Source organism: Triticum urartu, chromosome 3 (assembly GCF_003073215.2).
Source record: "Triticum urartu cultivar G1812 chromosome 3, Tu2.1, whole genome shotgun sequence".
In the NCBI taxonomy this organism is placed as follows: Eukaryota; Viridiplantae; Streptophyta; class Magnoliopsida; order Poales; family Poaceae; genus Triticum; species Triticum urartu.
Genome location: NC_053024.1, coordinates 515,571,540 through 515,586,171, shown reverse-complemented (window position 1 = coordinate 515,586,171; position 14,632 = coordinate 515,571,540). Strand labels below are relative to the sequence as shown.

At 46.9% G+C, this 14,632-nt stretch overlaps 2 protein-coding genes across 3 annotated transcripts; one reads left to right on the top strand and one right to left on the bottom strand.

Annotated features, from left to right (window-relative positions):
• The first annotated feature begins 67 nt into the window (after nucleotides 1–67).
• On the top strand, nucleotides 68–4,110 carry LOC125544722 (B3 domain-containing protein Os03g0120900-like). Of its 2 annotated transcripts, XM_048708468.1 has the most exons (5): nucleotides 73–351; nucleotides 1,159–1,602; nucleotides 2,004–2,328; nucleotides 2,405–2,836; nucleotides 2,921–4,110. In XM_048708468.1, exons 1-5 carry the CDS (start codon nucleotides 247–249, stop codon nucleotides 3,898–3,900), a joined length of 2,286 nt encoding a protein of 761 aa, XP_048564425.1. In that variant the 5' UTR covers nucleotides 73–246; the 3' UTR covers nucleotides 3,901–4,110. The 2 variants fall into 2 exon arrangements, with proteins under 2 accessions (XP_048564424.1, XP_048564425.1); XM_048708467.1 differs by having other exon boundaries at nucleotides 68–351; nucleotides 2,405–4,110.
• Nucleotides 4,109–9,563, bottom strand: LOC125544721 (putative ABC transporter B family member 8). The gene is made up of 9 exons (XM_048708466.1): nucleotides 9,254–9,563; nucleotides 8,931–8,985; nucleotides 8,659–8,837; nucleotides 7,431–7,888; nucleotides 6,803–7,343; nucleotides 6,537–6,716; nucleotides 5,152–6,429; nucleotides 4,630–5,036; nucleotides 4,109–4,537 (listed from the first exon to the last, which is right to left on the bottom strand). The coding sequence occupies exons 1-9, from the start codon at nucleotides 9,482–9,484 to the stop codon at nucleotides 4,186–4,188; spliced, it is 3,681 nt and encodes a 1,226-aa protein (XP_048564423.1). The 5' UTR covers nucleotides 9,485–9,563; the 3' UTR covers nucleotides 4,109–4,185.
• Between the last annotated feature and the right edge of the window lie 5,069 nt (nucleotides 9,564–14,632).

The following is a 14,632-nucleotide window of genomic DNA, read 5'->3' as shown; positions in this document are numbered from 1 at the left end:
CTCCTACCTGGCTGTATAGCCTGCCTAGACCATGCCCTACGCAGCCGTTTCCATGCCTGACAAGCCGTGTAGGCGTGCTCCCTCCATCACGCCCCGAACCAGACGCCAGGTGGCAGGCAATAAAGAAGGATCGCTTTCCGCCTTCGACAGGGCCGGAGAAGCGGCGGCGATTCTGCCGAGGTCACTCTCCACCCATCACACCAGCCAACCACCCCACCTCTCGCTCCGTCCGTCGCTCGAGGAGGGATGAGCATGAACGGAGATCGATCCGCGGGATCCGCCATGGAAGAAGACGAGGAGGGGAGGCCTCGCTTCTTCAAGGTCCTCGTCGGCGACTTCGCCCGTCGCCTCGTGCGTATTATTCCTTCCTTCCTCCCCTCTTCCCTCCTTTCTTTCAGTCTCAGTTGCTGCGGTGGTTGCATGCGCGCGCCTTTCGCTCCCCTTCATCAGAAAGGGAAAAAAACAGGACCAAGCCAAGAACGCGATTGGGCTGGGTTCCCTGCTCCACTTGGCACTTTCCCCACCTCCCGCAATAGCTGTTCCTACTCCAAGATCCTCGCATTGCGTTTGCGCTATCGGCAAACGTGCTATCCGATGGGTGGTGGAGAGCTAAATCCTATACTATTTGATCTTCTTTTGTGGATTGGATGCTCCATATGAAGTCCATGGCTGTTCTTTCAGATAAAGAAAGGAATCCCATGGTTGCATGTGCGCCTTCCTAAAAAAAACATTTTTGCATGCGCATGCGTGCGATTTGCAACATTTTTAACTCGATGTGATGCAGTGCGGGTGGTTTGAAGCTTCAAATGGCGTGCTTGTTTATGCATAAACATCGTCTTTCCTAGAAAACAGAGCAATGTGCCAATGTCTGATAGGCTGGGCCAAGAAAGAGCTGGCTCATTGTGTTTGTATCCTCTCTTGATGCTCCATTATGACCCAATAAAACCCACCATTTATCGGAAAAAAAAAGTCGGCTGGTGAATACTACATTTATTTCCCTCTGCATGCGTGGTCTGCGAATGTGAAAGTAAAGCTTCACATTGTGAGCATACACTTTTGGTTTTCAATGATTAAACAAGAGTGCATGCTGCATTTGCATCTTGACTCTGTATTTCATGGCTTAAGGTATGCCCTAACCTTGTTTGCTTCCACACGTAGGAGATACCTCGAGACTTCCTCAGTTACATTCCAGAGGTGGGCCTCAGGGGCTCCAACATTTCACCTGTTCAAGCCATGCTTAAGCGTTCAGAAGGGAAGACTTGGGTCGTTGAGCTAGAGAAGGTTGATTGCTGTGTGTTTCTAACCACCGGATGGACCAAGTTTGTGGTGGACAATTCTTTGAGGGAATATGAGTTCCTACTCTTCAGACACGACAGGAAAATGGACTTCATGGTTTCGGTTTTTGGTCGGAATGCTTGTGAGAAAGCAGTCCGGTCTTCAGGAAGTGCTGCTCAAGCTACTGAAAGTCTAGAAAGGAAACTCCCATGTGATATGTTCCCCACTTGTAAGCGAGGACATAGTGGTGATGAACTAACGAAGATCACCAATAATCTCAGGCAGAGTCACTCACTGGTTATGATACCAGATCAATCTGATACAAAAGTAATCTTTTGTTCTAATCTTGAGCAAATAATTAAGTAATTTTCGTACAAGCCACATTTCTCTCTCTACATTTTGCCCACTCTTGTTCGTATGGAGTCACTTTGTTATCCAAATAGTTTAGATAAGTTTTATTTGCAAATCTGTTCACAAGTTTATTTTGGAATCATATATAGAACACATTATCATCTGTAAAACATTTTTTTTTTGAAATTATCTTCAACTCGGGAAGCTTAGGGATCAGAAGATATATTTTTTCATGTCAAGTTAGAAGGTCCTAAAGTCATTTTGTTTTCACATGTCTCACATTGGGTGCACAGAGGAGCAGAGGCTTAAAATTGTTGATTATCACCTTAGCAGTAATTTTTGTCTCCTTAAACTGATAATTTTATATTAATTTTTAGATATTTCCCTTCCAAGGGAGTACTCAGGGGAATGGACATATCTCTCCACAGAGCTTCGCTGACATACATCGTCATGAAGTAGATGGTTTGAAGGATGAGTTAAAGATATACTTATTGTTGAAGGTGCCAATGGATGATGATAAAGCTAAAGTAATAGCTGAAGTAATGAGCAGATTGCATGTTGACAGAGTTACAGTTGACTTATTCTGTGCTGCACTCTGTTTGTATAAGTGGGACTCAGATGCGGCTGCAGAGGTATTGAACACATGTAGAGGCAAACCACAAATTCCGAACCAGTTTCTAAAGCAGAAACTTGTTCTGCAATGTAAGTACTTCTATTGCCTCATTTTCTATCATTTTTGCATCTAGCATGTTGAAACACATCTTTTTTTATTGATCAGTTGATTTTATAAAGAGGGAACTACGACACTTCTTCCCCACAGGGGATGATTGTCCTCCTCAAATACGTGATAGCACGGAGAGCAGTCTTGAGGAGCCTAACTTGTCGACTCAGGCACTACAAAATTACCTGCCAGTAGTGAAAAGCAAGCTAGTTGACGACCATGAGCCATGTGATTTGTCGTACAAACAGAAGAGGAGAATAGTCAAGTCGCGATCACAGCAAATTTCTGAAACACCACGAAGATCACCACGACTGGCACACTTGAAGAATTCCGGTGGCAGCATAGAGAGTGGATTGAAAGAAAAACCTGAAGTGTTAGAATCGCCACCATCCAGCACAATTGATCAGGTGGAGCACAGAGCAGGGCATGCGTGTTTACTCTACGAGAAACCAGATCATGTTTTCAAAGGAGATCGCCACCATGCTATAGGTATTCTTGGTCTCTTCTTAATCAGAACTCACAACTGCCTTCTAACACCTTATACTACAGTTAAACCAATTTGTGCCTTTGTAGGTTCTTTATCTCAAGACTTCAAGAGACTCAAACGAACACGAGGTGAGGTGGGCCTAAGTGAGAAACCTCAGCATAATCAAGAAAATGAGGAGAACATAGATCAAGGAAATAATGGAGAAATCTTGGAAGAGCAAATTGATAGAAATTCTGCAGAGACTTCTGAGTCGTTCATGGAGAGCGATTGGATAGATTCGTCACCGCCGACCAAGTCCAACTCGTCATCTATGATAATAAACGAGTTATGTTTGACATGGAAGCCCTCAGTACACACCAATTCCCTCGAGAATGTGTTACTTCATATTCAACGTGACAACTTTATGAAGACCATCACACACGTTCAGGGAATCATTCGCAGTTTTCCTTCAGACCTACATTGTGCGGCTATAATTGAAGCTGTTGTGCAGAAAGAAATTCTTAAGTGGGATTCATGTCTTCAGGATGTTGATGCTCAAAGGGTAGTGATTGCATTACTGGAGCATGCTAAAAAAATCAAGGAGATTCACAATTTCAATATGGAGAGCCGGAAGGAAGAGTTTTCCACAAAGCTACAAGATCAGCTGAAGTGGCAGCTCAAAGAACTGGAAAGCGTATGCACTTCCTTGGAATTTGATTACAAGAAAGTAACATGTGATGGTAACATCGCTGTCTCGACATCGCAAGAACAGAAGAAAAAATTGCATGCCCTTCAGGATGAGATCAAAGGCTTGCAGCAGTCCATGATGATGGAGGATGAAATACAGAAATTGGTGCATCAAGTTGCTGAGCATGAGAGCTTAGTACAGAAGTCTTTAATGGAAAGAGTAAGGGTTAAGACGGTTCTAAAGAGCTATAAGCAGGTTCTTGTTGAAGTAAAAGAGCGGCTAGCCTCTGATGAACTTGGATTAATTGATGTCAATGCATTGGTCAAGGTAGAGATGGATAACTTGAGGAAGGAGATCGAGATATCCAAAGGAAGACTCCTAAATATCATTTTCAAGTAATAGTGGAGAGATGGCCATGTTAGTTGTAGGTATTCCTTCTTCTGGCCATGTTCCACTCTGTTGTAATCCTTTAGCATCGTGTTACAACTTAAAATCCGCAGCATGTTATCAGGAGAGGAGAACAACATTAGTGCACATACTCCTCCTTGTTTTCTTTTGTTTAGTAACACTTCCTAAATTAAGCTGATGATCGAGAATTGCTCCAAAATTTGTCAAGGAGTGCTGATATTATACTATATTAGGCTATGATATCACTTATTGCCGCAGTTACATTATACAATCAATTTATTTCTGAAGGGTTGCCAGGTTAAAGAATGCTCCCTTCTTGTTCATGAGCTGCGGGTAAGTACCACGCTCAATCACCTTGCCCTCCCCTAAGAAGGCTATTGAGTCTGCATTCTTGATTGTGTTTAGTCGATGTGCCACTACGATTGTGGTCCTCCCTGTCATGATCCGATCAAGTGCTTCCTGCACCACTTGCTCGGACTGTGCATCGAGAGCACTTGTTGCTTCATCAAGAAGTAGTATAGCTGGATCTCGGATTATTGCCCTCGCAATTGCAATTCTTTGCTTCTGCCCCCCTGATAGTTGTATGCCATGCTCTCCACAATCAGTATCGTATCCATCCTTCAGAGATCTGAAAAGGCGTAAGCTTTAAATTTCATATGTTGGATAGTGGGAGCACATAGCTTAATATATATGCAAGCGGGTAATATATCTAAGACTTACGAGATGAATTCATGCGCATTTGCGGCTTTAGCAGCTTCGACAATCTCTTCTTCATCAGCTTCTGGTTTACCAAAGGCAATGTTGTCCCTGACACTGCCAGAAAACATTGCGGGCTCCTGACTAACTAGAGCAGTGAATCCTCGATACCAAAGAACATTCATCTCCCTCACATCCATACCATCGATCCTTACAGCACCTCTATCAACATCATAGAACCTCTGGATCAAACCTATGATTGTGGATTTACCACATCCACTTCTCCCCACCAGGCCAATGCTTGTTCCTGCTTTGACGTCCAAGCTAAAATCTTGCAGGATCAGGCATTGTGGCCTTGTTGGATATGCAAAATCCACCTTTTTGAACTCTATTCGTCCTTGTATTTTGCTCTTCGGATTGTCCTTTTCCACCTGCAGTGTAGTCATGTTAGTATTTTATCCTACAGCAATCTAGCATCCTAAAAATCTTTCTGCGAGGCTGCTGATTTTATTCCATACAATGCTCATGAGAGTATGAATGTGTTACCTGTGAATTTTGCGGAGAGATAGATTTCCTATCTAGCACCTCGAAAACTGAAGCAACGGCATTTGATCCCTTTGCCAGGTCAGATGTCATGCTGCCAGCATCAGCGATCAGCTTTCCTGTGCTCACCAAGACGAAGAAGGTTTTGAAGACATCACCTGCTGAGATCTCCCCGGACTGTGCCAATTTCCCACCATACCAGAAGTCCAATGCCCATGATAAGAATGTGAGGCACGGCGACAGCCCTGTGGTTATCCCTGCTACCCATGACTTCTTCCTTGCTTTCCTCAATGGTTCCTCTTGTGTATGCTCGAAGAGCTGAAGAATCTTCGATGAACATCCAAATGAGGTCACCATCCTGTGGTTGTAAACAGCTTCGATGGCAATCTGAGTACTTTCATACTGAGCCTTTGCCAAGTCCCTTGACACATTTGAAAGAACTATCTTCTTGGCATAGTAGCATATCATCGTGCAGGGCTGTACAGCAATCATGACAAGGGCAAGTTTCCATGCTACTATGAGTCCCATTGTCACCGCAATTACAATTCCACAAGCTGTTTGAAGTAGCAGGGAGATCCTGTCTGCGACAAGGGTTTTGACAAGAGAAGACTCGTCACTTAGCCGAGAGCACAATGAGCCACTTGAATTTGTGTCTTCATCAAACCATGCTGCCTCAAAGGTTAAGATCTTCTCAAGCACTTGGACTCGGATACGCCTAACTAGGTGCTCCCCCATGTAGGCGAAATTGTAGTGTTGCAGTAGATTAACAGCAATGGATACCAGGGACAGGGAGCAAAAGATCAATGCATAGCGGCTGATGATTGCATTCATCTCATTGTGGTCCTGAACAAAGAATGCAGCAATCATTCCTCCGATGGTTAGAGCATAGATGGGCTGCAAGGAACCATATACCAATGCAGAGATGCTTCCTATGAGTGCTTGCTTCCACTCTGGTGCATTCATTGCAAGAAGCCTTGAGAAAGACGGTGCAGGTGGGGAAACATATGACCCGGTTTCTTTTGAAACACCTGGTGTGAGTGGCATGGGACTTGCTCTGGACATGCTGAGACGGCTGGCACTGGTCCTTGCTGCTGAGGAGGCCCTAAATTGGTCAGTTTCTTGATCTATGTAGCTCACCATCTTCTGCAATTTCACAAGTCGTGAATATGGGCCACCCTTGTTGATCAGCTCATCATGTGTCCCAATTTCTGCTATGCTACCCCCATCGACTACCGCGATTTGATCGGCATTCTTCACGGTCGAAAGCTTGTGAGCTACGACCTGGTCAGCATTAAGGTATAAATAATGAGTGCTACAGTGCCAAAGGATTTGAGAAATTCTAAGCTTATAGCATTCTAAAGTAGGAAGAGCTGAAGCAGTCAATATACCAGTGTTGTTCTTCCCATAGATGCTTGATCAAGTGCATGCTGCACTAGCTTCTCTGACTCTGAGTCAAGTGCGCTTGTGGCTTCATCGAGCAAAAGTATAGCAGGGTTCTTGAGGACCGCCCTTGCAATGGCAATCCGCTGTTTCTGGCCACCTGATAGCAACGCTCCACGCTCACCAATCTGCAAGGACAGTGAAATCACCAATAAGGCAAGGGAGACAGGGAATTAAGGCCCTTGGATGTTTTGTTTCCTTATGATGAACGTACCTTAGTCTCATATCCCTCAGGAAGCCCCATTACGAAGTTGTGAGCATTTGCTGTCATGGCTGCTGCATAGAGTTCATCCATGGTTGCATCTGGTTTGCCGAATAAGATGTTCTCTTTTATGGATGTGCCGAACAGTGCATGATCTTGGCTGACAAGTCCCATCTTGCTCCTAATCGACTTGAGATTTAGTTTCTTGATGTCGAAGCCGTCGATCTTGACAGTTCCTTCACTGGAATCGTAGAAGCGCTGCACCAGCGCTATTGCGGTAGACTTGCCGCTGCCACTAGAGCCGACCAAAGCAATTGTTTGGCCAGCAGGAATCTGGAGGTTGAAGTCTTTGAGGACCGTCATATTAGGCCTGGATGGGTACGCAAAGTGGATGGATTCAAACTCGATCTCTCCACGGACTTGATCCAAAACAAGCCCCTTTGGGTCATCGTCGTTGATCTGGGGCACACGGTTGATCCGTTCGAGAATTCTCGTGGCAGCAACCGAGGCCTCAATGAAATGTTTCAGCTCCGGGAGTGCCATTCCAAGGGATCTGCAACAACATTTCAGTTTTTTGTATAGTTAAGCTTCTATTACATAATCAAAAGTCAGTAAGGGAGGAGGGACATGAAGAACATACAGGCCACCCAGAACAAAGGAGATTCCTGAGGCGTATATCCTCCCTCCGCTTTCATGATGGTACATCACCAACCGGCTGCCATACCAGGCGAGGAAGGCCCAAATGGCGAAAGAGAGACCGGTGAATCCGACAGCAAGGCCTTTGGCAATGCCCTGCTTGATCCCCAGGTTGATGGTCTTGTCGAGGATTGCTGTGTACCTCTGGATGATCCCTTTCTCTGCAGTGAAGGAGTAAACGGTCTTGATGGAGCCGAGTGCTTGCTCCACGAGGGAGTTTGCCTTGGCGTACTCGCGGCGCGACTCGCGGGAGAGGTACAGAAGGTACTTCCCGTAGATGAGGCCAGGGATGATGAGGAGCAGGACCAGAGGGTAGGAAACCAAAGCCAGCCTCCAGGAGAAATAGGTGGAGAAGGCGAGTCCAGAGACGAAGACCGTGGAGTGCATCAGAAACAGAGGAACCTGTTCAAGGTAAAAGAATCAAGAAAAACAGTCACTTCTGCTGTTATTTCTTTTCACATTCCAGATCTACTAGTTCATATTGTCCCTTTTCCAAAATTATTTTTAGCACGTCTGCGTTTCCAAAATTAACTAACCACAACAGGAAGTTTCTGTCTTAATGGCTCCAGCTAAGACATGTTTATTTTTGGACTTATTTTAATGCAGTCGTTATTATGGAAAGTCTCTCAACATTCCATGCTTTGTCGCATACGGAACTCTCATGTGCTCCCATCCCATATTCCCTCTGTTTGTCTACCTTTAAGGTGTGAATCAAGAGAGCTCAAGGTAGATTCTAACCACAGAACCAGGGATATGTTTGTAGCATCATTGTTTCATCTGGATTTTCTTCAGAACAAGATATACTAATCTCTCTATCCTGCCTGATTCTGCGGTTGGGTAGCATTAACCAGTCAAACAATTAGATTCAGCACTGATTCAGTGACGACCTAGAGTGGCAAGGTAGGTAGGTATGTATGCCACCATGACAAAGCTAGCAACTTTTCTCCTGTCCTTGGTTCATCTTAAACAAACCACTGCTAGTATACATGAATCCAGAAGGAAGAAGTTTCCAAGTTCCAAGGCGAATCTACATATGGATGGATCCAACAATATAAAAACGAGGCATGCGTGACTTGTGAAGACTGGCTAGCGCGTACACGCATGATCAAGGTCATTGAAAAGCAAATTAACCAACCAAGGAGGTTTGACTGGTGTGTACGTAGGTGTAGTACCTTCTCGCTGAGCACCTCCTGGATGAGCGAGGCGTCCTTGGAGATGCTGTTGATGATCTCCGAGGTGGTGGCCTCCTGCGAGTCGAAGAAGGCCACCTCCTGCCGCAGGATGGCCTCCAGGTACAGGTGCCTGATCCGGAGCACCTGCCTCTCGCTCGTCCGGCTCCAGCAGTACCCCTCTGTGTGCGTGCATGCGTCCATAGGGGTACAAATTAACATTACCGAAACTATATTAAGCCATGCAAATCTGTGCAGCAAAACTCGAAGTTTACCCATGGACGCCACCACCAGGATGGCGAACGCCAAGTAGACGAAGTTGAGGCACGACTGCAGGACGCAAAATGGAGGCAACAACTTAGTGTAAGCGCAACTAGCACTGGAAAATGGTGAAGTGGGTACAAAACCATGTGCTATGCATTTAGGCCTGTTCCGTTTTGTTTTTGTTCCTCAAGTGAGAAATCCCAGTGAATTCTCTCCCCTGAAATTCATTCGTGTGTTCCAACTTCCAACCAACAGTAAAGAACTACGAAGTATTCCCTTCGTTTCAAAATAGATGACCCAACTTTATACTTACTAGGAGTAGTAATTAACCAACCTTCTCGATGTCATGCATGAAGTGCACGCTGGTGGCGCTGCCCTGCTGCTGGGCGTGGCCGCGGCCCAGCGAGTTCATCACGTCGCTGGCGAAGATGAGGAGGAGGTTGGTGGAGCAGCCGTCGCCGATGGCGCCCAGCGTGCCCAGGGCCATGAGCACCACGTCCACCCGGTCCGCGAACTTGAACAGGCCCCGGATGCTCCGCCGCTCGCCGCCGCCGCCGGTGCTCATCTTTACTCTTGTAGTCTGCCCGGATGGGTAGCGGTAGCACCCGAGCGCTACGCTTTCTTGTGCTTGCTGCAATGCTATGGACCTGGCAGTGGGGCTTTATATAGCACAGGACTACACGTGCGTCTCTTCTCCGATTGTTCTTAACTTTGCCTTTGGAAAAGTTGGTAGGTTGGAGCGTCCTCTCCTCGGTTGCGAAAATTAAATTAAAACAGTTCTGCTTTGTTAGACCCCTCTATTTGAATCAACGGTGGAGATTACAACGTACCCCTTCTCGGTTGAGACTGAGTGGGTCTGATGATCAATTAAAAATAAATCAGTTAGTATTATTTTTGCATTGATCTTTTTTTTTTTGAAAAGGAGGATAGCCCTCGGCGTCTGCATCAGGATGCATGCAGCCATATATTATTAAGAATGCAAAATCCAGCAGCTGGACAACATCAACCTGGAAAATCAATTTTTCACTTATTCATGTACTTTGTCTTCTGTACGTATGTATGTTTGGATTTTTGGATTACGGTAACGGGTACAAGAGATTCGAGCAACGGCGATGTGGTGACCGTGCCTCGTCGAGAACCTCCATCTCCACCGGCTTTTCTCCCTCGCGCGCCGTAGGACTGCCGCCGCTCGCCTCTTTCCTCTCATGCACAAGCTGGCCAAATCTTGGCTGATGGATTAAAGCTGGGCCGATCGATTCCTTTCGTCTCCGGAAGTGCCTCACGTACAACACTTTCAGATCGGCGTAACCGCCAAGCGCTGAGATGTACGTATGGATGACCCGATGGTGTACGTACATCGGACAGCTAACGTCGTACGTTCTCCTAGGGCTTCTGGACTTAAAATCTCTGCAAAGAAGAATAGAACTAGAGTTAAATGGGTTGAGAAATTGTTCATGAGTGGTGAAAGGAGATGGGATGAGGAGCTGGTTAGGCATTTATTTTACCCTTATGATGCGGATGAGATTTTGAGGATGCGGATCCAATCAAATGGGGAGGCAGATTTTGTTGCTTGGCATTATGAAAAGTCAGGGTTGTTCTCAGTTAGGAGTGCGTACAAGTTAGCGCTCACCCTTAAGGATAACAAAGAGGATGAGGGACAATCCAGTGAGGCGGTAGGGACTGAGAGGAAAATTTGAAATATTATTTGGAAGGCAAACATTCCTCAGAAGATTCGTATTTTTGCATGGAGGGTTGCTCCCAATAGCTTGGCCGTACAGGTTAATAGAGTGGTGCATCATCAAGCCTCTGTTAATACATGTTCTATTTGTGGCATGGAGGATGAAAATACCTTCCATGCGCTTGTCTTGTGCCCGAAGGCGCGTGCGCTTCGCATGGCCATGAGGAACATTTGGGCTCTACCTGATGAGGAGGTTTTCAGATATACGGGTTATGATTGGTTTATTGTTCTCCTGAGTCAATTAAACCCCGTAATGCGAGACCAAATTATATTCTTATTCTGGAGGACCTAACATTTGAGAAATGATTTGATCTTTGGTAAAGAAAAGGAATCAGTTTCAGCTTCTGCTTGCTTTGTGGAGAGTTATTGGGCGTCCTTTGGCGCATATCATTCTCCGAGGCCGGTGGATTTTCAAAATAAAGGAAAAGGGCTGTTGGTCCAGATTAGCGGAGTTCCTAATTCTCTAGATGCGAGTAGTGGCTGGTCCTCGCCTCCTGCAGGTTGGTTCAAGATTAATGTCGATGCTAGCTTCGTGGAGTCCATTAGAGAAGCCAGTGTGGGGGTGGTGGTCAGGGACGAGGAAGGGGAAGTTATTGTTTCGTCGTGGGATTTCATTGGTGCCTGTCAAAGCGTGGAGGAAGCGGAGTTTAGAGCTTGCATTGCCGGTCTCTACATAGGTATTTCTCTTCATAATCCTATAATTTTAAAGATTGACTGTGCTTTTGTGGTAGCGTCTCTTGCATCGGGGGACTATGACAGGTCTGCTATGCGTGACCTGAAGATGGAAGCGTTGAGTATCTCGAAGTTGATCAACAATCTTCAATTGTTAAAGATTAGCCGTACAGCCAATATGATGGCTCATTTAATCGTTAAGTATAGCTTTGACAATAGATTAGATGGTATTCTTATTAATGATATACCGTTCTGTGTGATGAATATTGTATCGAATGAGTGTATTGATGTGGTTGGTTAATTAATATAAGTTGGATTAAAGAAGATGGATCGATCCCTTCCGTTTCCTGCAATGCTGCGCTGTGCAAGCTGACTTGATTTTTCTTAGGGGTTAAACCAAGCTTTATTACTCAAAAATCACATGTTGTGGAATATAAAAAGGATCATGAGAAACACTAAGCCAGACATGACGCCTTTGGCCTAGAGAGTGTGAAAGCTTGGCTAATCTATTTGCATCTCTATTTGCTTTTCTTTTTTTTAGAAAAGGAAGATGATCCCCGGCCTCTGCATCTGGACGATGCATATGGCCACTTTATCAATTATTCTGACAAGACCTTACAAAGCTATACAACAGTAAGATTAAAACCACCGCCTAAACAACAACTGTCACTACACCTATCCAATTGATGAAGGAGCGCAGATAGTCTGGGCCTAATACCAAACAGACATCACAACAAAACCTAAACATCTAAGACCCGAGGTCCCAACCAGGACGCCTGCCGGGTATAGGGCACCTATCAGTCCGGCGCACTCCTTAACCAGGACGCATGCCGGGTATGAGGCCGCCTCAGCCACCTGCCACCAATCCATCTTCAGAGCTGTACTGTTGCATGTACCGTGCCAGGTCTCTCTGCCATCGACGCCACCACGACGCCCGACAACGTCGTCCTCCTGCGCGAGTCCATGCTCCCACAGCGAACTCCGAATCTGCACCGCGCCACGCCGTCAAGATCCGTCGTCATCAGTGTGTAGGATGAATCACCGCTCCACCAAAGAATCCGTCCTCTGGACCCTCGATCATGTGTGTACCTCCAAGAATGACGCCCCAAGGGAGGAACGACACCAGAGCGCCGCCGTCATTCGATATCCGATCTAAGGTTTCCTCCGGAGGTAGCAGAGAGTGGCATTGAACCTTCTCCACGGCGATGCCTTCAAGAAGGGAATCACGCAGATAGCGCCGCCACCGCCGGCCTTAGCGGACGCCGAAGGCAAGTTTTCACCCAGATCAGTTCGAAGGGATCCAACTCTCGTGCACGGGCCGTCGTCACCATCAGCACCACCAGGCAGAACCCTGGAGCACCCACAGATCAGCGAGCCGTCGGCACCACCACATCCAGATCGCCGGCCACGCCGGGCCGCCGCCATCCCCCGTGCCGTCCGGGTCAGAGACGGAGCCGCCAACCGCCCACAGGGACCACCGCCGCCTGCAACGCCAAAGCGCCGCCGAGAGCCCAGCGCCCACCACCGCTTGCCGAGGGTCGCCGCTGCGCGCCCCGAGCGGACTCCCACGAACACCGGGGGAAATCGCGAGTGTGAGCCCTGCCGTCGCCCCCAAGCCCATGCGGCGCGCCCCGCCCCCAGCGCACCGCCAAAAACCGCCGCGATCCGCCCGCGTCAGATCCAGCGAGTCGTGGGAGAATAGATCCCGCCGCCGCCGACGCCGACCGGGCTTTACCCGGCGGCGCGCCCCGGCGGCAGCGAGGAGGGGAGGTCGGGGGGACGAGGACGCGGCGACGCTAGGGTTCCCCCCGGTCGCCGCGCAGGGGCGACACGGGAGGAGTCGGGAGTACCTTCAAAAGTAAACTTACAATTAAAATTTGAAGCTCTAAGTTTGATCTCTATGATGATCACTCAATATCCCCCTCTACCGCCTTTGACAATATCATACTCTATATAACATGTTTGGAGTCCGATGCGATGATGAAGTTATTTAACATAAGATCCTCTGCAAGGGAGATGCCCTCCCTGCATGCTTTCACTTCAAGTGTCGGGACATCAACTATTCCACTGATCACTAAAGCCGAGTTGCCCATGTAATTCCTTGCCTCGTCTCTGCAGACCGCCACTGCTGCTCCTCTAACTTGGCTTCTAGAAATCCCGGCATCCACATGGATCTTGGCGTAACCATGTGGTGGTGCCTTAGGTCTCGTGGCCGTGCTCCTGGGGACCCGTTGTTCCTTAGTATCTTTGTTTGGAAGTTGATCAAGTTCATGGATAAAACGAGTAATAAACTGGTGTGTAGATGATGGACTTTGGTATATTTGCTCGTGTATAGTTTTCCTCCTAGCCCACCATATTGCCCACAACGTTACTGCCATCCTGACAAAAACAACATGTGAAAGAGTGTCGATCATAGCAAATATCCACTGCTTAGCGCTCGGCTCAATGGTTTCGCACGTGTTCTGCGAGTTCTCCATCTACCAATGCCCAGACACATCTCGACATGGAGCACTCCAACATGGAGTGACGCCACGAGTCTTCCGCGCCACACAAAGAACATGCACTTGATGAAGTCATATTTTCTTTCCATTTCCACATCTTTAGTTGGGATTGAATGTTTTGCTAACCTCCATAGGAACATACTGATTTTGCCGGGTACTTGGGTTTTCCATAAAAGTTTCCATGAAGCAGCGTCTCGATCAGTGCTCGAGGATCCCACAGTGCCATCGATCCAGGCTTCCCTTCTCAGCTTTGTATCTACCAACATCTTGTAGGCAAACAGAACGGAAAAACAACCATTTCTCTCAAACATCCAGGACCAGCTGCCCGCTACATTGGTTGTGCACAATGGAATATTCAGTATCGATCACAAGCATACACCTTCCAGCTTAGTAATATCCCATGATGCCGACGTATAGTCTATCAGGCCAGAGACCCACTCAGGGGGGTTGGCGCAATGGCTCCCATAGGGCCTCATCATTTCCTTCCTTGGGATCCAATTGTGGTTCCATATTTTTGTAGACTACCCATTTCCCACATATCTAATTAGCCCTTGCTTCAGAATGTCCCTCCCTTCAATAATAGCTCTCCAAATTTGACTGGGATGATTTCCTAATTCTGCATTCAAGATAGTTTCAACGGGGAAATAAACACTCTTTAGAATTCTTGCACCTAGGGATTCCGGGGATTGGAGGATTCTCCATGCCTGGTTAGCCAAGAGAGATAAGTTAAAAAGTTCAAAATCCTTAAAACCCAATCCACCCATACTCTTTGGTTGTCTCATTGATTCCCAAGAGACCCAAC